General features: G+C 49.3%; 1 protein-coding gene across 1 annotated transcript; it reads left to right on the top strand.

Annotated features, from left to right (window-relative positions):
- The first annotated feature begins 921 nt into the window (after positions 1-921).
- LOC134575044 (dual specificity protein phosphatase 13A-like) lies at positions 922-23,644 on the top strand. Its single transcript, XM_063434181.1, has 4 exons — positions 922-966; positions 20,165-20,303; positions 20,552-20,769; positions 23,380-23,644. The coding sequence occupies exons 3-4, from the start codon at positions 20,685-20,687 to the stop codon at positions 23,637-23,639; spliced, it is 345 nt and encodes a 114-aa protein (XP_063290251.1). The 5' UTR covers positions 922-966; positions 20,165-20,303; positions 20,552-20,684; the 3' UTR covers positions 23,640-23,644.
- The last annotated feature ends 568 nt before the right edge of the window (positions 23,645-24,212 follow it).

Below are 24,212 nucleotides of genomic sequence, written 5' to 3' on the forward strand. Positions count from 1 at the left end.
TTTTCGCCCTCTTCTCACTACGTTTGGTATTTTTCTATTGATGGTATGTATTATTTGTTGGGTAGCTTTTTCCTTGTATCTATATGATTTTGTTTTTGAAATAGTATTATTGCCTTTTCTAGCTATTTATCATGTAAATATGTAACTGTGATAAATTGTGTATATTTTCTGTATTATCATTGTGGCATTATTGCTAAGGTTGCTTTTGACTTGCATCTTGGGATACCTGTTATATTGGACCCAATTAATAAAGTGTGTTGTATATCTACGGTTGTGCTCCTCATTCAGTATTACTTGTAGATTACTTAGGGCCTTGGGGAGATAGGTCCTTTGAGTGAGCACCCTATTTTGGTTACTTTGTTTTTGCTAATACACTCATACGTATGTCATTTGACTAGTGTGCTCACCTTTCCCTAAATAATTTGTAATTAACTGAATGTCTGACTGAAATCTGTAACCAAATAATGGAAATGCACAACTGCTTAGATTCAACAGAATGTGCCACTATGTGCCTGGAAATTAATTTATATTAACAGAATTTGGGTAAACTGAATTTGCAGGCTGATAGTGACTATTTCCAGGATAATTGCAAAAATATGTCATTCACTTTATTTCAGTAATTAACTTTTAGGGATAAATGGTCTCATCAAAGCATTGAACCAGTGGTAGAAAGTATTTTGCACATTAATACAATGTATTATATCATTTTATGAGGTCATTCCCAGGACTCAAGAACTGTCTGTTGTAAAAAGTTCCCCTGGCAACTAAACAGAAAATTATGGCTATATGTCATTATCTAAGCATACTAAGTGCTCAACAAACCCAACACATACAGACATCATGTTTACTTGTCCTGTAAGGACTGACATCACAATAAAACCACAGAGCTCATCATGTCCTTACTTAGGTGAGGGTGTCATTTGTCCTGTGCAGCCCTGCTGAAGGAGAGTATTTTCAACACTGCCAGTGAGTAGACTTTCTATTATTAATTTAATTAATTTATGGAGTAAATGATTCTGTACATTATTCTGTAGTTGTGCTTTCAGTGATGGACAGGATCAATAAAGGGAAATGACCCACCTCTACTACCTGTCATTGCTCTGCTGGTCAATAATCACCCTTGATGAAGTACTTTCACAGTATCAAAATAGCTGAAGTAAAAGTGAACTATGGGTGACAAGAGGCCAGTTTTTTTGTTAAATCACTCAAAAATTGGGGAGGGTGGGCAGCACCATACCTTGCAACAATTCAAACAGACAAAGAGAAACACTTTACTGTTAGGCGAGTGAGTGGAGGTATGGGCATGGTTGGGGCTGTTCTGAGAAATTGCAGGTGTCTTACTAATAACAATGTATGCTACTAAAATAAAACAAAAATAATGTATCTTATGTACACATACTGAATGCTAACATATAAATTATAGCTTAAAAGCACATTACTGTGAGTATTATTACTGTGAAACTCTGTTATAAACTCAGACAGGCCAACAATATGGAGCTACTAGAAAAGAAACATTAGAATAGAAAAGATGGACAGAGGGGAATGGGCACTTAATAGGACTGTCCCAACTAAATAGGGGCATTGTAGAGGTATGCTGTACCCATAGATTTATAGCTTCACAACCACTACAATGAACTCCAGAGGTTATGGGCGATGCTTAGGATACATCAATTTCGTCTGTTTTCATATTTTGTTGCTATCACAAAATTGCTTTCTCATACCTGTTAAAGGTCAACTATTTTTTAAATAATTTTTTATTGAGGTACATGTGTGAAACACAAGGTAGATAATACCATGAGAAATCAAATAAAATAAAAATAGTATTGCCAGTACAGGTAATGGAGAAATGTACAATCAGGGCAAAACAAAACAGAGCAATACACTATTCATTAGTATAAAAGAGTGTAAGACACCTAAAAAAAAAAAAGAAATTAAAGGCCTATAAAGGCCTAAAGAAGGGTCAGGAAACTGCATTCGGAATGTAGTTGGCCAATTTACAGACTGGGTAGAGGTAACACAAATCCACAAAGTCCAGGTGGTAGAGCGCAGTGGTGGAGCAGAGAAAATACACCATACTAGCCCCAGGATTGACAAGGAGACACCACTGTAACACCACCAGGCACCCAAGGGGCATGTGTGGTGACTTCTGGAACAGACTACAGCATTCCCGTTGTATCCCTTGACTGGCCCTCCAAATATGTGGGTGGTGTAAAGGGGACAAATCCTGAAAGGCTTCAAGCTCAGGTGGACATGTTTGTGAGGAAACTGATTGAAATGGCGGCTATGGTTACTCCAACCCTTTTTTTTTGTCAATCTTTCTTTTATTAAAGGCATATAAGATGGGGTACAGAAGATAAATTGGAGGAAACGGTTGAGGGATTTACAGTATTGGGTTGATACATCAGTACACAAAAGTAGATTACATTTCCAGAAGTACGATGCCTCATTTTTTAAATTTTTTGTTGTTAAACGTCAGTTGAAAATACAAGCTATGGACCATAAGATCCGGATGGTAACTCGCTAAATTATGATAGTCAGACATCTGGTGACACATGGGTAAATAGTAAGTTAGCAATTTAAAGAAACACAAGAGTCAAAGAAAAAAAACGGGTAAAGTTTTAGGCAAAAGCATTAGACTAAGTAAGATTGAATGGGAACAGGCGATCTGAACACATGCCTAATGAATGCTGCAGAGGGTTAGAGAGCATAACCGTACAATATAAAGAGCTTTGTTTTTGTTTTAACATGAAAATAACCAAGATGTAAACAGGCTATGGGACATCTGCATTTTGCAATAAACACGCCAGGCTACGTTTGTACACTGCAAAAATATTCTCGCTTAGTGGTATGGTTAGGTGTGCAGCCCTGTAAATTACATGCCCTAGGTCTGCATTATAGCAAGTTAGGTTCTCGCTGTATTAAGTATGTGTGTCGCGTTAAGTCTCGCTGCTATGTGGTTGCTTGTTTGCGTGTTGCTTGCGATGTAGTGAGACCTTTGTGGGTGCATGTTCTTGTGTGCTGTGCAGATTTTGAGTAGGTATGGTCACTGTATGGTGCGTCTAGCAAACTCAGTGTAAACAAATCATAGGACCTTGGAGGAGAACGTCAGAGCAATATTACAGTGAAATAATAACGCTTTTATGCTGTTATATTATTATGCCGCTGAGCCAGCAGTCTTGAAACAAAATAGTAAAACATATGCTGCTATAGTATAACAATGTTGAGTGTGTGAGAGGGAACAGCAGATTATGGCTCTGACTTATCTGGTGTCCCCTTGTGCTTGTTCTGCTCACGAAAGGAGGCATGCAATAAGTTCTATAGATCAGTTCGGCATAAGGTTAGTCTCTGCGGTTTGGGCTGGGTTGTTGATTGCAGGGCGGGGCCTGTATAAGTCCAGCTTGCCTCACCCTATGCCCGTTCTGATAGCTCTTTTAGTGCGATCGGGCGCGTGTCGGCCGTTCGGGATCTCTCTGGTCCTGGATTCCGGAATAGATTTCAGGTGGGACAGCGGGGAGTGGAGGTGATTGCGGCAGGGGGCTTCTCCCTCTTTCCTGGCAGCAAGTGGGGAAAGCACCATGTGGCCACAGACTCGGTTGCCACTCGGGGCCGGGTTTTTCCCATGACGGGTGCTGCGGAGGGCCCAGGTGGTAGACCGCCGCCAGCGGCGGGTGTCTCTCCTGCGGTGTGGCCGGTGTATAGTAGGGGGTCTCCTTCTGTTCCCCTTCCTGGTTGGGTGGGCCGTCTGTCGGTGCACAGTGGCTGTTCTCGAGGTCAGCCCGCCCTGCCTCTCTGTCTGAGACCGTCTCACCTCTTCTCCGTGTTGCGGGGTTAGATGTGCCATCCGGCTGTTCAGCTTCTCCCAGAATCGGCGGAACAGTGCGTCCAGTCGCTCATTTAGAGGCTGAGTGGGAACGTGCTCTGCAGCATGGCCTGTGGTCGCCATTTTATGTGCGTATGCTTGTCCTTGTGTCTCGTGCGTTTGGCAGCTTACTTTTGTTGCAGCTCAGTTTGGATTAAGGCAATTGCTTGAATGGACCAGGATATCCCCCACTGGTCCCAGGGGGGGGGGGGGTAGAGGGGCCCGATGCTGCGGGTGCCGCTTGATTTGGTAGGTTGGGAGAGCGGCCGTCTCTCCCCACCACCGTGCGTTGTAGGCCCCAAGGTCTCAGCCCAGATTCCCAGCGGGTTAGTGAGTCTTTAAAGTGCCCCTCCGTACCCCAGTTGTCACAGTGCCAGTTGAGGTGTGTTGAGGGTCCAGATTGGGTGGGTTTCCCCTCGTTTTCCGCCGAAAATCGGGCCCAGTCTCGGGAGCTCTCGAAAAGCGTGTCTGCTCGGCTCCCCGGTCAGGCCCCGCCCCCCCAACCCTTTTTTAATGCTATTATTAAGTTATTAACTAACCTGGAATTTACCTCTGAGGTGAAGCTCCCGGCATGATTTTGCACACCTCTTTTTGACGTCAGGGCAGCCACGCAGGGTACCTGGGGATATAGAAAAGCCCTTGACTTGACCGTTTAGCCTGTGCTAGCTCATTTAGCGCGTGCACACTGTGAGCCGACGAGGGGAGCCATAGAGGGAGGGTGGAAATATAAAAAGTAATGGAGGGAGGAGGGACATACACTTTCCCAATCACTTTCCCTGGCAAGGGAGGGTGGGGAGCCAGAGAGGGAGCACAAGAATATAAAAAAAAAAAAAAAAAAGAACAGAGGGAAGGGAAAAGCTGATTACACTTGTCAACGGCTCACAACAAGTGCTACAAGAGGCAGGGCCGGTGCAAGGATTTTGGGCTTCACAGGCGAATATTAATGTTGCCGCCCCCCCCCCCCCCACACACACACACAATAAGATGTATCTTTAGTGGTGTCTCATATCCAGGCTTTTGAAATCCCCATGTAGTGTATTGTACCCCCCTTTAATGTGTCTTACACCCCCTTGTATGTCTCTTACAACCCCCATATGTATCTCCTTTCCCCCCCAGCCCCTTTGTGTGTGTGTCTTTCTTTCCCACAGCCCTTTTCTGTTGGTCTCTCCCTTCAGCCTGTTTTTTGTGTGTCTTTCTACCCCTCAGGCCCCTTTGTGTAACTTTTCCCTCCCAAGCCATATAGACATAGATATATAGCTACACACACATACAGGCACAGTCACAGAAATATGCAGGCACACAATCAATCAAACACAGCCATACAGGCACACAGTCATACAATCAACACATACAGGTACACAGACATACAGTCATACAGACACACACACAGAGACATGCAGACACTGGCATATAGATAAATAAAGACAGTTATACAAACACAGACATACAGAGACATAAAGATGCAGGCATACAGAGATATACAGAACAAGGCATACAGATACATACAGGCATGCAGAGACATACTTACACAGGCATGCAGGGACATATATACACAGACAGTCACACGAAGATATACAGAACAAGGCAAACAGAGACATATGGATACGGTCATACAGAGACATACAGACACAGGCATACAGTGACATTCAGAAACACACGGACACAGTCATATAGAGACATACAGACACAGACATACATACACTTTCATAAACAGACATACATAGTCATACAGAGACATGCAGACAGGTATACAGAGCAGGGGCAGATCCAGAACCTAATCTTGAGTGGGGGGGGGGTGGTAGTGAGTTTTAGTGGGGTAATAGGGGCTCTAATTGAGGAGTTAGGGGATGTAGTAGGGGGACAGGGGCTGTAGTTGAGAGTTAGGGGCTGTAATTGGGGGCTTAGGAAATGTAGTGGGGAATTGGGGCTGTAGTAGAGGGTTAGGGACTGAAGTAGGTTGATGGCTGCAAGTGGGAACAGGGGCTGTAGTGTGGGGGATATGGGCAGCAATTGTGGGAGAGGGGCTGTAGTGTGGGTAATGACTGTAGTAAGGGAATAGGGGCTGTACTGGAGTTATGGGGTGTAAAAGGGAGTGGAAGGGATGTGAAGTAAGGGAGTTAGGGGCTGTATAAGGGAGTATAGGGGATGTGGTGGGAGCAAAGGGGCAATGTGGTTGGAAACGGGCAGTATGGTGGGAAACGGGCAGTAGAGGGGGACACAGGGGCAGTATGGTGTGGGCACAGGCTGTAACGAGGGACACTGAAGCATTAAAGTGGTGTCGCAGGGACAGTATGGTGGGGGTAAATGGGAAGTAGAGGGGAGGACAGGGGCTGTAGAGGCGGGTAGGGGAAGTAGAGGGGGGAGACAGGGGCAGTAGAGGCGTGTGAAAGGAGGGCAGAGGCAGGGGGCACAGGGTATAAAGAGGGGGGCACAAAAGCAATAGAGGGGGGGCATTGGCAGTATAGTGGGGACAGGGGCTGTAGAGGGAAAGAGGGGCTGTAGAGGGGGGGCATGGGCTGTATAGGATGCGCATGGGCAGTATGGTGGGGCAGAGGCCTTAGAGGGAAATAGAGGAGCTGTACACAGGGCAGGGGCTGTAGAGGGAAATAGAGGAGCTGTAGAGGGGCAGTATGGTGGGGCAGGGGTTATGGAGGTAAATAGAGGTGCTGTAGAGTGGCACATGGGGCAGTAGAGGAGGACAGGGTCAGTATGGTGGGGGCAGGGGCTATAGAGGGAAATAGAAGTGCTGTAGAGGGGCACATGGGGCAGTATGGTGGGGCAGGGGCTATAGAGGGACGTAGAGGGGACATGGGCAGTATGGTGGGGGCAGGGTCTATAGAGGGAAATAGAAGTGCTGGAGAGGGGCACATGGAGCAGTAGAGGGGGGCTGGGGCAGTATGGTGGGGCAGTATGGTGGGGACAGAGGCTATAGAGGGGTTGTTAAGGGGCAGGGGTAGTATGGTGGGGCAGGGGCTGCAGAGGGGGCAGGGGTAGTATGGTGGGGCAGGGGGTATAGAGGGGACAGGGGCAGTATAGTGGGGCAGGGGCATAGAGGGGCTGTAGAGGGGGCAGGGGCAGTATGGTGGGGCAGGGGCTATAGAGGGACATAGAGGGGCGGGGGCTATAGAGGGGGCAATGTGGTGGGGGCAGGGGCTATAGAGGGAAATAAAGTGCTGTAGAGGTGCACATGGGGCAGTAGAGGGGGCAGGGGCACTATGGTGGGGGCAGAGGCTATAGAGGGGCTGTAAAGGGGGCAGTATGGTGGGGGCAGGGGCTATAGAGGGGTTGTTAAGGGGCAGGGGTAGTATGGTGGGGCAGGGGCTGCAGAGGGGGCAGGGGTAGTATGGTGGGGCAGGGGGTATAGAGGGGACAGGGGCAGTATAGTGTGGGCAAGGGCATAGAGGGGCTGTAGAGGGGGCAGGGGCAGTATGGTGGGGCAGGGGCTATAGAGGGACATAGAGGGGCGGGGGCTATAGGGGGGGCAGTGTGGTGGGGCAGGGGCTATAGAGGGAAATAGAAGTGCTGTAGAGGGGCACATGGGGCAGTAGAGGGGGCAGGGGCACTATGGTGGGGGCAGAGGCTATAGAGGGGCTGTAAAGGGGGCAGTATGGTGGGGGCAGGGGCTATAGAGGGACATAGAGGGGCAGGGGCTATAGAGGAGCTGTAAAGGGGGCAGTATGGTGGGGCAGGGGCTATAGAGGGAAATAGAAGTGCTGAAGAGGGGCACATGGGGCAGTAGAGTGGGCAGGGACACTATGGTGGGGCAGGGGCTATAGATGGGCTTTAAAGGGGGCAGGGGTAGTATGGTGGGGCAGTAGAGGGAGCAGGGGCAGTATGGTGGGGCAGGGGCTATAGAGGTGGCAGGGGAGTATGGTGGAGGCAGGGGGAGTATGGTGGGGGCAGGGGGAGTATGGTGGGGGCAGGGGGAGTATGGTGGGGGCAGGGGGAGTATGGTGGAGGCAGGGGGAGTATGGTGGAGGCAGGGGGAGAATAGTGGGTGCAGGGGTTGTAGAAAGGGGCTGCAAAAAAACGTTTTGATTTAAAAAAAAATAACAATTTCTTCCCCCACCCCCTTCCCCTCCCCCTCCCAGAGGCTTACCTTGGGCCAGGGAGGGAGAGCCTTACCCCTGGTGGTCGGCTGGGACAGGCTGCACTGGAGGCTGGAGCCGCAATCAGGACCGCTGGGGACTGGAGTCTGGGAGCAGTAGAAGTCCCGCCCTCTTCTGACATCATCAGAGGAGGACGGCTGACTTCACTGCCCTGCTCCTGCTGTGTGCTGGCTGCAGGGAGAGAGGTGAGTTTAAAAATCCGAGTCTCCAGCCAGAGGCAGGGGATTCGGATTTTTGCGCCCCCCTGCTCTGGCGCCCTAAGGCGGCCGCCTGTGCCGCCTTATGGACGCGCCAGCCCTGACAAGAGGCGTCATTTTTGCATACAACTGATATTCAATTCAATGGGTAATTAGCGCCCAGCACAAAAGTGGAGATTACTCTGTATGTGCAGTCTTTCAACAAGTAATATCTAAATCAGGGCTTCCCAAACTTTTATGGGCCGAGACCCACTTTTCAAAATGGTAATTTTTCGAGACCCACTTGCTTTTAATGCGTATTTTAAAAAGTGAACACCATGGCAATCCGCTTCAGAGGCATACGATTGGCACACCATGGCAAACCGCTTTAGAGGCATACAATTGGCAAACTATAGCAACCTGCTTTAGATGCATACAATTGGCACACCGTGGAAATCCGCTTTAGATGCATACAATTTGCACACCATGGCAATCCGCTTTAGATGCATACAATTGGCATACCATTGCAATCAGCTTTAGATGCATAAAATTGGTACACCATGGCAATCAGCTTCAGAGGCATACAATTGGCACACCATGGCAAACCGCTTTAGAAGCATATAATTGGCAAACTATAGCAATCCGCTTTAGATGCATACAATTGGCACACCATGGCAATTCGCTTAAGATGCAAACAATTGGCATACCATTGCAATCAGTTTTAGATGCATACAATTGGTACATCATGGCAATCAGTTTTAGAGACATACAATTGGAACATCATGACAGCTTTAAATACATAAACTTGGCACACCATGGCAATCAGCTTTAGATGCATAAACTTGGCACATCATGGCAATCAGCTTCAGAAGCATACAATTGGCACACCGTGGAAATCCGCTTTAGATGCATACAATTGGCACACCATGGCAATCCGCTTTAGATGCATACAATTGGCATACCATTGCAATCAGTTTTAGATGCATACAATTGGTACATCATTGCAATCAGTTTTAGAGGCATACAATTGGAACATCATGACAGCTTTAAATACATAAACTTGGCACACCATGGCAATCAGCTTTAGATGCATAAACTTGGCATATCATGGCAATAACTTTTAGATGCATAAACGTGGCACATCATGGCAATCAGTTTCAGAAGCCTTCAATTGGCACACCATCGCAAACAGATGCATAAAATTGTCACACCATGGTAATCAGCTTTAGATGCATAAACTTGGCATATCATGGCAATCACTTTTAGATGCATAAACTTGGCACATCATGGCAATCAGCTTCAGAAGCATTCAATTGGCACACCATGGCAATCAGCTTTAGATGCATAAAATTGGCATATCATGGCAATCACTTTTAGATGCATAAACTTGGCACATCATGGCAATCAGCTTCAGAAGCATACAATTGGCACACCGTGGAAATCAGCTTTAGATGCATACAATTGGCACACCATGGCAATCCGCTTTAGATGCATACAATTGGCATACCATTGCAATCAGTTTTAGATGCATAAAATTGGTACATCATTGCAGTCAGTTTTAGAGGAATACAATTGGAACATCATGACAGCTTTAAATACATAAACTTGGCACACCATGGCAATCAGCTTTAGATGCATAAACTTGGCATATCATGGCAATCACTTTTAGATGCATAAACGTGGCACATCATGGCAATCAGTTTCAGAAGCAGTCAATTGGCACACCATTGCAAACAGTCAGATGCATAAAATTGGCACACCGGCATAACATGGCAGTTTTAGAGGCATAATTTTGATATATCATGGCAGTTTTAGAGGCAGAAACTTTACACATCATGGCAATCAGTTTTAGAGACATACAACTGCTTACTCACAGACTCAGAATCAGAAATGTTGTTGTCCTGCTCTTTCATCCAGGCACCTCACGTTGATTATCCTAGTGGTGGAACTAATGTAGAGAGGACCGTGGTGCAAGTATGTTTTCTGGGCCCCCATCTAGTGAAAGTGTGGCCAAAAGGTAGATCTCCATCTGTCGGAGAACTTCAACAATTATATGCCAGATGGAGATCTACCATTTGCACATCATTGCAGGGTTATATTTGTGAGCAGTGTTTGAATGTAAGCATGTTTTTGTATTAAGTATATGTGTGCATGTATGGGTGTATTTGTATGTACTGTTGCTATTGGAATGTAGTGGTGTACTTGTTTGTAATGCTTGCGTCTGAATGCAGGGGTGTTTGTATATGTAGTGTAGGACTTTAAATGCAGGTGTGCTTTTTGTGTGTAGTGTTGGTGTTTGAATGAAGGGGTGTTTGTAGATCATTGTAGTGTTTTAATGCAGGGGTGTGTTTGTATGTAATGTTTGCGTTTGATTGCAGTGTGTGTGTGTGTAGTGGATGCAGTGTGTGTGTATATTGTGTTTATAAAATATACATATACACAATGTGTGTTTCAATGTAAGCATGTTTTTTGTATGGAGTATGTGTGCAGTGTATACACACACACAGACACACAAATACACACATTGACACAGCGATACACACAATGACACTTAGTTTCCCACACACAGATACACAGACACTCATGTACACAGATACACACAGACACACAAATATACACACACACACCGACACAAAAGGACACGCAGAGACAGGAGGTGAGGGTGACAGTGTGGGAGGGAGTGTGTACTGGTAACAGTGTGGGGGGGCAGTGTGAGAAAGGGTTACAGTGGGCGGGCAGGGGGAGAAAGGGTTACAGTGGGCGGGCAGGGGGAGAAAGGGTTACAGTGGGCAGGCAGGGGGAGAAAGGGTTACAGTGGGCAGGCAGGGGGAGAAAGGGTTACAGTGGGCAGGCAGGGGGAGAAAGGGTTACAGTGGGCAGGCAGGGGGAGAAAGGGTTACAGTGGGCAGGCAGGGGGAGAAAGGGTTACAGTGTGGGGGGGCAGGGGGAGAAAAGGCGACAGTGGGGGGGCAGGGGGAGAAAAGGTTACAGTGTGGGGAGAGGGGCAGGGAGAGAAGGGGTTACAGTGGGGGGTAGGCAGAGAAGGGGTTACAGTGGGGGGTAGGCAGAGAAGGGGTTACAGTGGGGGAGGGGCAGGGAGAGAAGGGTTAGTGGGGAGAGTAGGCAGAGAAGGGGTTACAGTGGGGAGGGTAGGCAGAGAAGGGGTTACAGGGGGGGAGGGCAGGCAGAGAAGGGGTTACAGGGGGGAGGAGGGCAGGCAGAGAAGGGGTTACAGGGGGAGGAGGGCAGGCAGAGAAGGGGTTACAGGGGGGAGGAGGGCAGGCAGAGAAGGGGTTAGTGGGGGGAGGGCAGGCAGAGAAGGGGTTACAGTGGGGGGGAGGGCAGGCAGAGAAGGGGTTACAGTGGGGGGAGGGCAGGCAGAGAAGGGGTTACAGTGGGGGGAGGGCAGACAGAGAAGGGGTTACAGTGGGGGGGGAGGGCAGGCAGAGAAGGGGTTACAGTGGGGGGGAGGGCAGGCAGAGAAGGGGTTGCAGTGGGGGAGGGCAGGCAGAGAAGGGGTTGCAGTGGGGGGAGGGTAGGCAGAGAAGGGGTTACAGGGGGGAGAGGGGCAGGCAGAGAAGGGGTTACAGTGGGGGGTGGAGGGCAGGCAGAGAAGGGGTTACAGGGGAGGAGGGCAGGCAGAGAAGGGGTTACAGGGGGGGGAGGGCAGGCAGAGAAGGCGTTAAAGTGGGGGAGGGGGGCAGGCAGAGAAGGCGTTACAGTGGGGGAGGGGGGCAGGCAGAGAAGGGGTTACAGTGGGGGTGGAGGGCAGGCAGAGAAGGGGTTACGGGGGAGGGCAGGCAGAGAAGGGGTTACAGTGGGGGAGGGGGGCAGGCAGAGAAGGGGTTACAGTGGGGGGAGGGGGCAGGCAGAGAAGGGGTTACAGTGGGGGGGAGGAGGGCAGGCAGAGAAGGGGTTACGGGGGGAGACAGAGAAGGGGTTACATTGGGGGGGAAGGGGGCAGACAGAGAAGGGGTTACAGTGGGGGGGAGGAGGGCAGGCAGAGAAGGGGTTACAGTGGGGGGGAGGAGGGCAGGCAGACAGAGAAGGGGTTACAGGGGGAGGGGGGCAGACAGAGAAGGGGTTACAGGGGGAGGGGGCAGACGGAGAAGGGGTTACAGTTGGGGGGAGGGCAGGCAGAGAAGGGGTTGCAGTGGGGGGGAGGGTAGGCAGAGAAGGGGTTACAGGGGGGAGAGGGGCAGGCAGAGAAGGGGTTACAGTGGGGGGTGGAGGGCAGGCAGAGAAGGGGTTACAGGGGAGGAGGGCAGGCAGAGAAGGGGTTACAGGGGGGGAGGGCAGGCAGAGAAGGGGTTACAGTGGGGGGTGGAGGGCAGGCAGAGAAGGGGTTACAGTGGGGGAGGGGGGCAGGCAGAGAAGGGGTTACAGTGGGGGGAGGGGGCAGGCAGAGAAGGGGTTACAGTGGGGGGGAAGGAGGGCAGGCAGAGAAGGGGTTACGGGGGGCAGACAGAGAAGGGGTTACATTGGGGGGAAGGGGGCAGACAGAGAAGGGGTTACAGTGGGGGGAGGAGGGCAGGCAGAGAAGGGGTTACAGGGGGAGGGGGGCAGACAGAGAAGGGGTTACATTGGGGGGAGGGGGGCAGGCAGAGAAGGGGTTACATTGGGGGGAGGGGGCAGGCTGAGAAGGGGTTACAGGGGGGAGGGGGGCAGACAGAGAAGGGGTTACATTGGGGGAGGGCAGGCAGAGAAGGGGTTACAGTGGGGGAGGGCAGGCAGAGAAGGGGTTACAGTGGGGGGAGGGGGCAGGCAGAGAAGGGGTTACAGTGGGGGGAGGGGGCAGGCAGAGAAGGGGTTACAGTGGGGGAGGGGGGCAGGCAGAGAAGGGGTTACGGGGGGGAGACAGAGAAGGGGTTACATTGGGGGGGAAGGGGGCAGACAGAGAAGGGGTTACAGTGGGGGGGAGGAGGGCAGGCAGAGAAGGGGTTACAGTGGGGGGGAGGAGGGCAGGCAGACAGAGAAGGGGTTACAGGGGGAGGGGGGCAGACAGAGAAGGGGTTACAGGGGGAGGGGGCAGACGGAGAAGGGGTTACAGTTGGGGGGAGGGCAGGCAGAGAAGGGGTTGCAGTGGGGGGAGGGTAGGCAGAGAAGGGGTTACAGTGGGGGAGGGCAGGCAGAGAAGGGGTTACAGTGGGGGGAGGGGGCAGGCAGAGAAGGGGTTACAGTGGGGGGAGGGGGGCAGGCAGAGAAGGGGTTACAGTGGGGGAGGGGGGCAGGCAGAGAAGGGGTTACAGTGGGGGGCAGACAGGGAAGGGGTTACAGTGGAGTGGGGGGGGGGGCAGAGAAGGGGTTACAGTGGAGTGGGGGGGGCAGAGAAGGGGTTACAGTGGGGGGAGGGGGGCAGGCAGAGAAGGGGTTACAGGGGGGGAGAGGGGCAGACAGAGAAGGGGTTACAGTGGAGTGGGGGGGGCAGAGAAGGGGTTACATTGGGGTGGGGGGGGCATTGTTTGGGCTCTGTGCCCTACCTTCATTAGACATCCCTGGTGGTCCAGTGTCTCCCTGGTGGTCCGGTGGGTTAACACTCCGGTCTGCAGCTCCGCCGGGTGCAGAGCTGCAGGCCGTGTAATAAAAGTCTCGCGAGCTCCCTGAGTGTTGCCATGGTAACGCTCTGGGAGCTCGCGAGACTTCTATCACACGGTCTGCAGCTCTGCACCCGGCGGAGCTGCAGGCCGGTGTGAGCTGCTGGGCAGACTGATTGGAGGGAGCCCGGCGGCATACAGGGCAAGCCGCCGGGCTCCCTCCTGGTGTCAGTCTGCCTGACTGCCCGGCGGCCCTGGATGTGTGGGTCAGCGCGACCCACTGGGGATCGCCCTGCGACCCACCAGTGGGTCGCGACCCACACTTTGGGAACCGCTGATCTAAATGATAAAGCGTTTCAAGCAGAATATTAAAAAAAAATTAATTTGGGCTATTGCTATTGTCTGAAATTCAGACGGGAATTTCGGCTATTTGTTAATTCAATAGAAATTACAGAGAACGAACGGTTTTCGTTTGTTCAGTTTATTACAAGGAGGGAACTCATGGGTAAGGGCTGGGGAGGACAGAAGGTCCCCCCCTCCCCCCCTTTTGTCATTAAAGAGCCCCCACCTGCATCCCAGGGGTGCAGGGTGGGGGAGACAGTCCCCTCCCCTTTGCCACTTAAGGGCCCCCACCGTGTTTTTGTAGCTAGCTCCCTAACATCATGGGAATTAGGAAGCTATCTACTAAGCGGCTTCAAGGTGCAGCTGCAGAAAAAAAAGTACAGGAATTCGTCTTAACACGGATGGACAAACTGTACTCATTCTATTAAAAAATTCTGACAACATTCGGTAGTTTCAGGAGGCATCTTAAGATCATGGAGGAAGGTGAGTATTGTGCCCCCCACTGTAACCCCTTCTCTGCCTGCCCCCCTCCCCCACTGTAACCCCTTCTCTGCCTGCCCCCCTCCCCCCACTGTAACCCCTTCTCTGCCTGCCCCCTCCCCCCACTGTAACCCCTTCTCTGCCTGCCCTCCCCCACTGTAACCCCTTCTCTGCCTGCCCCCTCCCCCCCCCCATACACTTAACGGACCACTATAGGCACTCAGATCACTTCAGCTCAATGAAGTGGTCTGGGTGCCAGGCCCCTCTAGTTTTAACCCTGCAGCTGAAAACATAGCAGTTTCAGAGAAACTGCTATGTTTCACTGAGGGTTAATCCAGCCTCTAGTAGCTGTCTCACTGACAGCCGCTAGAGGGGCTTCCGCAATTCTCACTGTGAAAATCACAGTGAGAAGACACTGGACGTCCACAGGAAAGCATTGAGTAATGCTTTCCTATGGACGGTTTAAATGCGTGCGCGGCTCTTAACGTGCATGTGCATTCGGAGCTGAGAGGTGGATCGGGGTGGAGAGATCCCCAGCGCCAAGGGAGCCCGGCGCTGGAGAAAAGTAAGTGCTGAAGGGGTTTTACCCAAACAATGGTCTACATATCGAGCTAGAACTAAACCTACTACCCCTGAAGGGGAAACCGTCAGCAAATACTTAAGTTGCATGTTAGTTGCATGTGCCTCTTGGAACATATGTATTGGGACAGTGGCGTACACACGATCCCGCCCCCTCCCCGCCCCCTCCCCCCCCCCCATACACTTAACGGACCACTATAGGCACTCAGATCACTTCAGCTCAATGAAGTGGTCTGGGTGCCAGGCCCCTCTAGTTTTAACCCTGCAGCTGAAAACATAGCAGTTTCAGAGAAACTGCTATGTTTCACTGAGGGTTAATCCAGCCTCTAGTAGCTGTCTCACTGACAGCCGCTAGAGGGGCTTCCGCGATTCTCACTGTGAAAATCACAGTGAGAAGACACTGGACGTCCACAGGAAAGCATTGAGTAATGCTTTCCTATGGACGGTTTAAATGCGTGCGCGGCTCTTAACGTGCATGTGCATTCGGAGCTGAGAGGTGGATCGGGGTGGAGAGATCCCCAGCGCCAAGGGAGCCCGGCGCTGGAGAAAAGTAAGTGCTGAAGGGGTTTTACCCAAACACTCTCACGAACAGACACCAAACAGACTCACTAACAGACACACACAGACACACACAAACTAACATGCTCCAGGGCCAGATTAAGAGCCCAGTGGGCCTGGTGCTGACAATTATGACAGGCCTAATTACAGAATCATATCGACCAAAAACAGTAAAACACTCCTAAGCGTCATGTATCTGATGGAGATGGTGCTGGAGAGAAAGAAAAAAGCAGCTATAAGAAAACACATAACCTAGGCTAATCTCTCTCTAATTTATGTTTTCATCTAACAGCAGTGTCCAGTCAAGCAGGAAGTCAATGGGCATGGTAAAAGGGTGTGCCACTGACACAAATCACGTCACCTGCCAAAAGGGGCGAACATGCACAAATAATTAGAAGGCCAGCCTGGCATGAATGCATGTCAGGCTGCCTGCCAATCATGCAGCTGGCCAACTAAGGGCATACTATGCAGACAGCACCCTGAGCTTGGCATAAATGCATCTAATGATGCGCTCGCTTAACGCTTTCTAAGGACTGTCCCCTGGCACTCGCTGGTCCACTTGTCTCCTTACCTTCTTACTAGCAGGCAGAAGCTCCTGGTATATAGTCTGGGACAGAGAAAAGCTGTATGTAGTGAGTTTAGAAGAAAGGGAACATGCCATAGTGTTAGAGAGACCAAAGTCAGCATTACCTTAAAGGATCACTATAGGGTCAGGAACACAAATATGAATTCATGACCTTATAGTGTTAACAGGGCCGGCCTTAGGTGTTCAGGCGCCCTGTGCGAGCTAATTTTGTGGCGCCCCGCCACCCCCACCCTTACCTAGTCCCCTGCCCCCCTTAATTAGACCCAGGGTCACCCATATCCAGTCCCAGTCCCCTGCCCCCCTTAATTAGACCCAGTGTCACCCATAGCCAGTCCCAGTCCCCTGCCCCCCTTAATTAGACCCAGTGTTACCCATAGCAAGTCGCAGTCCCCTGCCCCCTTAATTAGACCCATTGTTACCCATAGCCAGTCCCATTCCCCTGCCCCCCTTAATTAGACCCAGTGTCACCCATAGCCAGTCCCAGTCCCCTGCCCCCCTTAATTAGACCCAGTGTCACCCATAGCCAGTCCCAGTCCCCTGCCCCCCTTAATTAGACCCAGTGTCACCCATAGCCAGTCCCAGTCCCCTGCCCCCCTTAATTAGACCCATTGTCACCCATAGCCAGTCGCAGTCCCCTGCCCCCCTTAATTAGACCCAGTGTTACCCATAGCCAGTCCCATTCCCCTGCCCCCCTTAATTAGACCCAGTGTCACCCATAGCCAGTCCCCTGCCCCCCCTTATTTAGACCCAGTGTCACCCATAGCCAGTCCCAGTCCCATGCCCCCCTTAATTAGACCCAGGGTCACACTTACCTAGTCCCCTGCCCCCCTTAATTAGACCCAGGGTCACCCATATCCATTCCCAGTCCCCTGCCCCCCTTAATTAGACCCAGGGTGACCCATATCCAGTCCCAGTCCCCTGCCCCCCTTAATTAGACCCAGGGTCACCCATATCCAGTCCCATGCCCCCCTTAATTAGACGCAGGGTCACCCTTTCCTAGTCCCCTGCCCCCCTTAATTAGATCCAGGGTCACCCATATCCAGTCCCCTGCCCCCTTAATTATACCCAGGGTCACCCTTACCTAGACCCCTGCCCCCCTTAATTAGACCCTGCCCCCATTTAATAAAAATAAATAAATAAGAAATAAATAAATAAGAACAGCGGTACTTACTTTGAAGGCTGCTGCTCGCCTGCTCCCCCCCTCTCCCTGTCTGCAGAGCACCGGCCGCCGCGCCGCCCTCACACATTGAGCGGATCCTTCCGCGGCTCTTTGTGAAGGCGCAGCACTTGGACCCTGCGCCTGTGCATCTGCGCCCCCAGCTCCTCCTCCACGCTCCGGAAACTGACCGCGGGCGCGGCTCAGTTCTCACAATCTCGGGCCGGCCAGTGACAGAGCGACTGCGAGCTGTGTCGGCCGCCCGGCGCCCCTGTTGCCATGGCGCCCTGTGCGGCCGCACAGCTCGCACACCCCTAAGGCCGGCCCTGAGTGTTAACACCACCATCTAGCCCCCCTGGGCCCATCATGCCTCCATAAATATAGCAAAATCTTACTATATTCAAGCCTGAAGCTGTAACTCTGCATGCTGTTTGCCTCAGAAAAAAGCAGTCTGCTGACATCATTAGAAGTGGTGGCCTGATCCAATCACAGTGCTTCCCCATAGGATTGGCTGAGACTGACAAAGAGTCAGGTCAGAGCCAGCATGATTAAAACACAGCCCTGGCCAATCGGCATCTCCTTAGAGAGATGAATTGAATTAATGAATCTCTATGAGGAAAGTTCAGTGTCTGCATGCAGAGGGAGGAGATACTGAATGTTTGGATGCATTTTAGGCAGCCATGACCCAGGAAGGATCTCTAACAGCCATCTGAGGAGTGGCCAGTGAAGTTATCACTAGGCTGTAATGTAAAGACTGCATTTTCTCTGAAAAGACAGTGTTTACAGCAAAAAGCCTGACAGTAATGATTCTACTCACCAGAACAAATTCAATAAGCTGCAGTTGTTCTGGTGACTATAGTGTCCCTTTAACTATATTCACTGTCAGCCAGTCCACACAAGTTTTATTTCCATACATCCCTATTAAGTTTCCATACTTAAGTAAGAGTATGTGAAAAGTAGTTAGGGTTGCCACCTTTCGTGGAAAAACTAATTACTAATTTGCATAATTAAATATGTATGGGTGACATCACATGATGTAAATCACAAGGAGTGACATAAGAGAAAATGCTGTAAAATCACCAAAAAACTACTTAGTTTGATTCTGCTGTATAGATGGATTCCTCCCAGGTCCCAGGTTACTCCAGGTCTCAGTGTTTCTATGTATCAGTGTCTCATTGCCCCATGTCTCCCATTGTCCCCTAGTGTCGTGTCCCCAGGTCTCCCAGTGATCCTATGTATCACAGTGTCTCAATGCCCTATGTCTCCCTGTGTCCCCATGTATCCCAGGGTCCCCATGTCACTAGGACACTAGGAAGATGGGGAGACCTGGGGACACGGGGAGACCTAGGGACACGGAGACACCCGTGACACTGGGAGACTAGGGGACTCTGGCTGGGACACATGGGGACACTGGGAAAATAGGGGACACTTGAAGACATGGGGACGCAGACACCAGGGACACAGACACTAGAGACACTGGCTGGGGGACATGGGGACATTGAGACATGGGGACACAGACACCATGACCACAGACACTAGGGACACTAGCTTGGAGACATGGGGACATTGTGACACTTGAGGCACTGAGAGACATGGAGGCACTATGAGACATGAGGACAGTGAGACACTGGCAGACTGGGGGCACTGGGAGACTAGGGTGCACTGAGACACCAGGGACACTAGCTTTGAGACACTTGAGGCACTGGGAGACATGGAGGCACTAGGAGACAGTGAGACACTGGCAGACTGGGGGCACTGGGAGACTAGGGACACTGTGTCCCCATGTGTCTGTGTCTCCCAATGTCCCTTAGTGTCTCAGTGTCTGCCATAATGTCTCCCAGTGTCCCTTAGTGCCTCAGTGTATGTCTCCTTGCAGCCTTTCCCCCCATTCCTTACTTTGCTGAGCTGTAGGCTGTCTCTGTAGGGTGGGTGTTGCTGTCTGGACTCTCTGTAGCTGCACCCCTGCAGATCATTGAGTAGAGATAGGCAGGGAGGGATATGCTGGAACTTCCTATCCCTGCCTGTCTCCACATACAGCGACCCCTACTGGCCAGTGCTGGTATTGCAGAGTAATCTCTTGTTTATATTGAGATAAATACCAGCATTTGTATTGCTAGTATCACTTCAATATTGGCACCAGCCTGGCAGTTTCAAATACTGGCTGTGCCAATAAAATAAAAGAAAGGTGGAATCCCGAGGGGGGGGGGGGGGCCTATTCCATGGGCCTGGGCCTGGAGCTGCAGCTCCATCAGCCCCTATGTTAATCCGGCCCTGGCTCCATCACAGTAGGTCGCCGATATTGGTGGTGGATGGGGGTTTAATCATCCGGTGTTTCTTACTTTTACGCCCCATATTGTTGGCAAGGTAGAATGCACACTATGAGGGCAGGTGCGGTACGTAGAAGAGAATTTCAGCAATTTTATTCCCTGTTATCACGTAGTGCTCCCGAGACACATCCAGTCAGTAGCAAAATTTCATATGTTAATATGAGGTAGTTGGTCAGAGAAAAGCTCAATGGTTGTTTCTCATGTATCTAGCTTGCCTATTATAGACATTATTCTCTTGACATTTTCCCTATCTGATTATTTTTATTGTATTTTAGCACTGGATAAGGGAATTTTAGAACTTAGTGGCAAAGTTACAATGATGGTAAATAAATATTTCTAATGAAGCCCTCTAGTGGCTACTTTTGAATACTACAAATATATATATTTTTTATTTTAGATACAAAACATCAGGATGTCTTCACCTAATCTCACTGCATCTCCCCCAAAACATGTCCCAGATAGTGAGGAGACAAAGCCCGAAGACACTGAAGACAGTGAAACATGTGATGTCCAAGAACCCGAAGAGCAAAATTTCACATCCCCGACACCCGTTAACCACATTGATGAAGTGTGGTCAAATATCTACGTGGGAGACAAGTAAGTAAAAGTACACAACACACTGCACACTGACCTACAACAGAATGATAAAATGTGACAAGCAATATAATAAGTTTGTTGGAACAGGGAATGAGTTGCAACTGGATGGAACTCTGCTATTCCCTTAATTATGCTAATTTACTAATATCTCCAGAACATGAATATGAGATAAGTGTTTCAATGTCAGCTGTGTTGTATTACGTCTTTAGTTATAATTTAATGAAAAATTTAATTTTCTCAATGTACAGAGAAGCAGCCAAAGACACAGCCCTCCTACAAGACCTAAACATTACTCATATTTTGAATGCTGCCGAGGGTGATGTGAATAACCAAGTGGACAGCACAACATACGATGATCTATCCATCAGATACAAAGGGTTTATGATTCTTAATGAACCACGCTTTAACATCAGGCCCTACCTAGAAGCTGGTGCCCTGTTCATCAATGAAGGAGTGTCCTCTGGTGGTAGGTAACCATGTCTGGTAGAAAAATATAAACAGCCAGACGTCCCAGTCCAAGCAGAGATTTGGCATTATTCACACATAGGGCTTCATTTTACTTACTGTCTGTGATATGGATTCTCACAAAAACAAAACAAAAATAAAGAACAATTCAATAACTTATGGGTCTGGTGCACAGTAGGTATAAAGACTACAGGTGAATATTCCTCAGAGAAACATTGCAGCAAACCCATTTACCGCTTAAATTATTATTAATTTTCTTGCAAGTAGTCAGCAGACAAACCACAAAAAATGTATGAAAAGGAAATAGATGAAGTATTTGTAAACAAATGAGAAAAACCTGTTCCTACCTTTAGTGTATGACAGGATCCTTCAGCCTTATACATGCACCTTGGGTCAGACAGTGAAAGCCAACAGTTAGTTTCTATGGTCTTCCCTGATTCTATGCAGCGAGTGAAGCAGAGAAGACCATAGAGATTAACTCAATGTTATTCACAAAAGTGAGAATTGTAACAAATTCAACGTGAATTTCAATTTTCAGGCCAAAATAGTCCAACTGAACACAGAGTTGAATTGGAGAATTTTTCCATTTTGAACATATTTGCCTAACTTTTGAAATTCACTTTTAATTCATAATTTCAATAACCCTGTAAAGGTCGACTTTTAAACACTGTCTGACCAAACCTGCATGTATATGGCTGCAGGATCCTAACATATACTACAGGTATGCATGTTTTTTTTCCTCATTTTAATTGCACATACTCCATTAAAAAATCTATTTAGGGGGGGCGTGGCCGACTGAGAGACTGAGCGGACGTCTCTGTGTGAGGCTCCGTGCTAAGGAAACTTTAGCAGACTTCGGCTACCACAAAACAAAGACATAACGGATCAGAAAACTCACCCCCCACCTTGGGAAGTTATGGGGCGAAAAAATAAAAAGATTCAGCGCCCGGAGGTACGTCGTCTACCCGATATCCGTCTCTCCTTTGAAAGGCCGGTGCCGCGACCGCCAACAAAGATGGCGCCGGAAGCCACTTCGGAACAGGAGATGTCGGACGACTCTCCCGAGGAGGAAGAACCCCTCACACCACAGTCGGGCAGGGAGTCCAACTCATCTGAGTCAGACGAGGACTCAGCCCCAGCCACGAAAGGGGACATAAAGAGACTCCTGCTGGACCTCAGGAAGGTATGGAAAAAGGACCTGCAAGAAGTACAGGCAGAGGTGGGGATAGTGCATAACAAAGTCAGAGTTATGGAGGCAAACGATATGGCCAGAGACACTCAGCTGCAGGAGACCAGGTCACAAATGGAAGGACTGGTCTCGCAGGTGCAGAGGTTGAACCGTACAGTGACAATGCTGGAAACACGCCACAGGCGCAGAAATATACGTCTCAGGGGAATCCCAGAAGAGATTGCCACAGAGAAGCTGCTGCAATACACACAACGCCTCATAGACACGCTAGGCATCAGAGAGGGGTTTACCCTACCACTAATCACTTCGGCGTTCAGAGTCAGGAAATCCCCAGCAGCGCCAGAGGGAACCACCAGAGATGTCATTGCGGTAACGCGTGATGTAGCGGTCAGGAACGCAATCATGACCCTCTCTAGAACACAGGGGAACATAACCTTTGAGGGAAGCAAAGTGGCAGTATACGGCGACATCCCGTTCCCTGTGCTAGTGGAAAAACGTAAACTAGTACCGGTAGCAAAGAAATTAAGAGACTGCTCTATAAAATATCGCTGGGGAGTTGAAGGGACCCTGGAAGTAGCGATCGGTGACACGATCCATATACTGACATCGGCAGACGACCCCGAAGAGCTATACAAACACTTAGACATGCATCCTCAAAATCTAACAAGCACACCCTCCAAGCAACACCGAACCGGCGGAAAAGCGACCGACACCAACACGGCACAGAGGCTGACCAGGCCACTAGGGGGGAATTCCCCCCGGCGTTGATCCAGAGACTACATCTCGCACCCCCATTCCCTAGCAGGGTCTCACCCAGCCCCAGAGTCAGAGTCTAGGACGAACCAGGGCCAGGTTGAAACTCAACAATTGCCCAGTTATTAAAGTGGAATATCAGGGACTTACAGCCAAAGTTAGAGCACTATAGCGATACCCCTCAATATATGCCATTCAACAGTAGTAGTTAAGAGTACACAATGGCTCATTATCGTATAAACACTGTTATATTGTATGCCTGCTTTACTTTTGTTAATTTGTATAAACTGGAAAAGTTATACTTAATTCATGATAACTCAATAAAAAAAATATAAATTGAAAAAAAAAAGAAAAAAAAATCTATTTAGTTTCAAAACTTGCTAAAAAGGATTATCATATTACAAAACTGTTTTGAGGTGACAGTTGGCCTTAAAATGAGGGGATCTCGTCTCTCAGGAACATTTGGGGTTGGAATGCAATAAAATCATCGCAAACCCCCCCTCCCCTCCACGTAAATCAATAACAAAAACAAAACACAAAACAAAAAACAACTTGTATGCTATTGTGCACACTAGCATAGGCAAACTTTTTTTTTTTTTTTTTTTTTTAAATGTAATGTTAATATTACTGACAATTCTTTGTGAAGACGTTTTGTTATGTTTTTCGCAGGCAAAATTCTGGTTTTCTGTCCAAAAGGTGTCAGCCGAGCAGTAGTTTTTGTACTTTCTTACTTGATGTTGCACCAGAAAATGAAGCTCAAAGACGCCGTCAGTACAATTATCCTTCATCGTACTATTAGTCCTAACTGTGGCTTCTTGAATCAGCTCCTTGATCTAGAAAAGGAGCTTACTCATCAGAGAACCTGTCAAAATGCCTCATGTAGAGAAGGAACTTGCTCACCAGAGTGCCCGTCAAAACACCTTACGTAGCCCCTAGGTATTTTTTACGATAGTCAGGGTAATAAACATCTCAATCAAAACCACACGTGTCTGTTTATGGTCTACAAAATAATAGAAATCACATTTTGGTAGGTCATATTTTCTAAAGTCAAAGTATATTTTAAAATTTCTAATCCTGAAGAGGTCAACCAATTCTGCAACATAGTCTTTAACTTTAGATAAAGGCGCTAGAATTTGGGTTTGTATTTAAAATTAGGGTAAAAAGCAATACTGATGCAGGGCCAGCGTTACCATAAGGCAGTACAGAAGGTCGCCTTAGGGCGCACCGGCCGGGGGGGGGCGCAAAGTTTGGGTGACCGTCAGGAAGGAGATGCACAGAGCTCCTTCCTCCCGACGGTCATTCTGAGACCACCGGGATACAGAGAAATTGCCTGGTGGGTAGCTATTACCTGGGACTGGCCTGTGCTTGGTATAATCTTTTAGTGAGCTTATGCTGTGAGATGTAGGAGGAGCGAGGAGCAACAGTACACAGAGTTAAAGCTGCTGAGATACAGTATGTCCTATCCGGCAGCCTTAGCTTTGTGAATGGGTATAGGGAAGTAT

Source organism: Pelobates fuscus, chromosome 10, assembly GCF_036172605.1.
Source record: "Pelobates fuscus isolate aPelFus1 chromosome 10, aPelFus1.pri, whole genome shotgun sequence".
NCBI lineage: Eukaryota > Metazoa > Chordata > Amphibia > Anura > Pelobatidae > Pelobates > Pelobates fuscus.

What these genes read in the sequence shown, in the direction of transcription:
- LOC134575044 (XM_063434181.1), top strand. Translation starts at nt 20,685, where the DNA reads ATGATTCTTAATGAACCACGCTTTAACATCAGGCCCTACCTAGAAGCT. An exon ending in TGAAGGAGTGTCCTCTGGTG is followed by an intron (nt 20,770 to 23,379) that starts GTAGGTAACCAT and finishes TGTTTTTCGCAG; the next exon opens with GCAAAATTCTGGTTTTCTGT.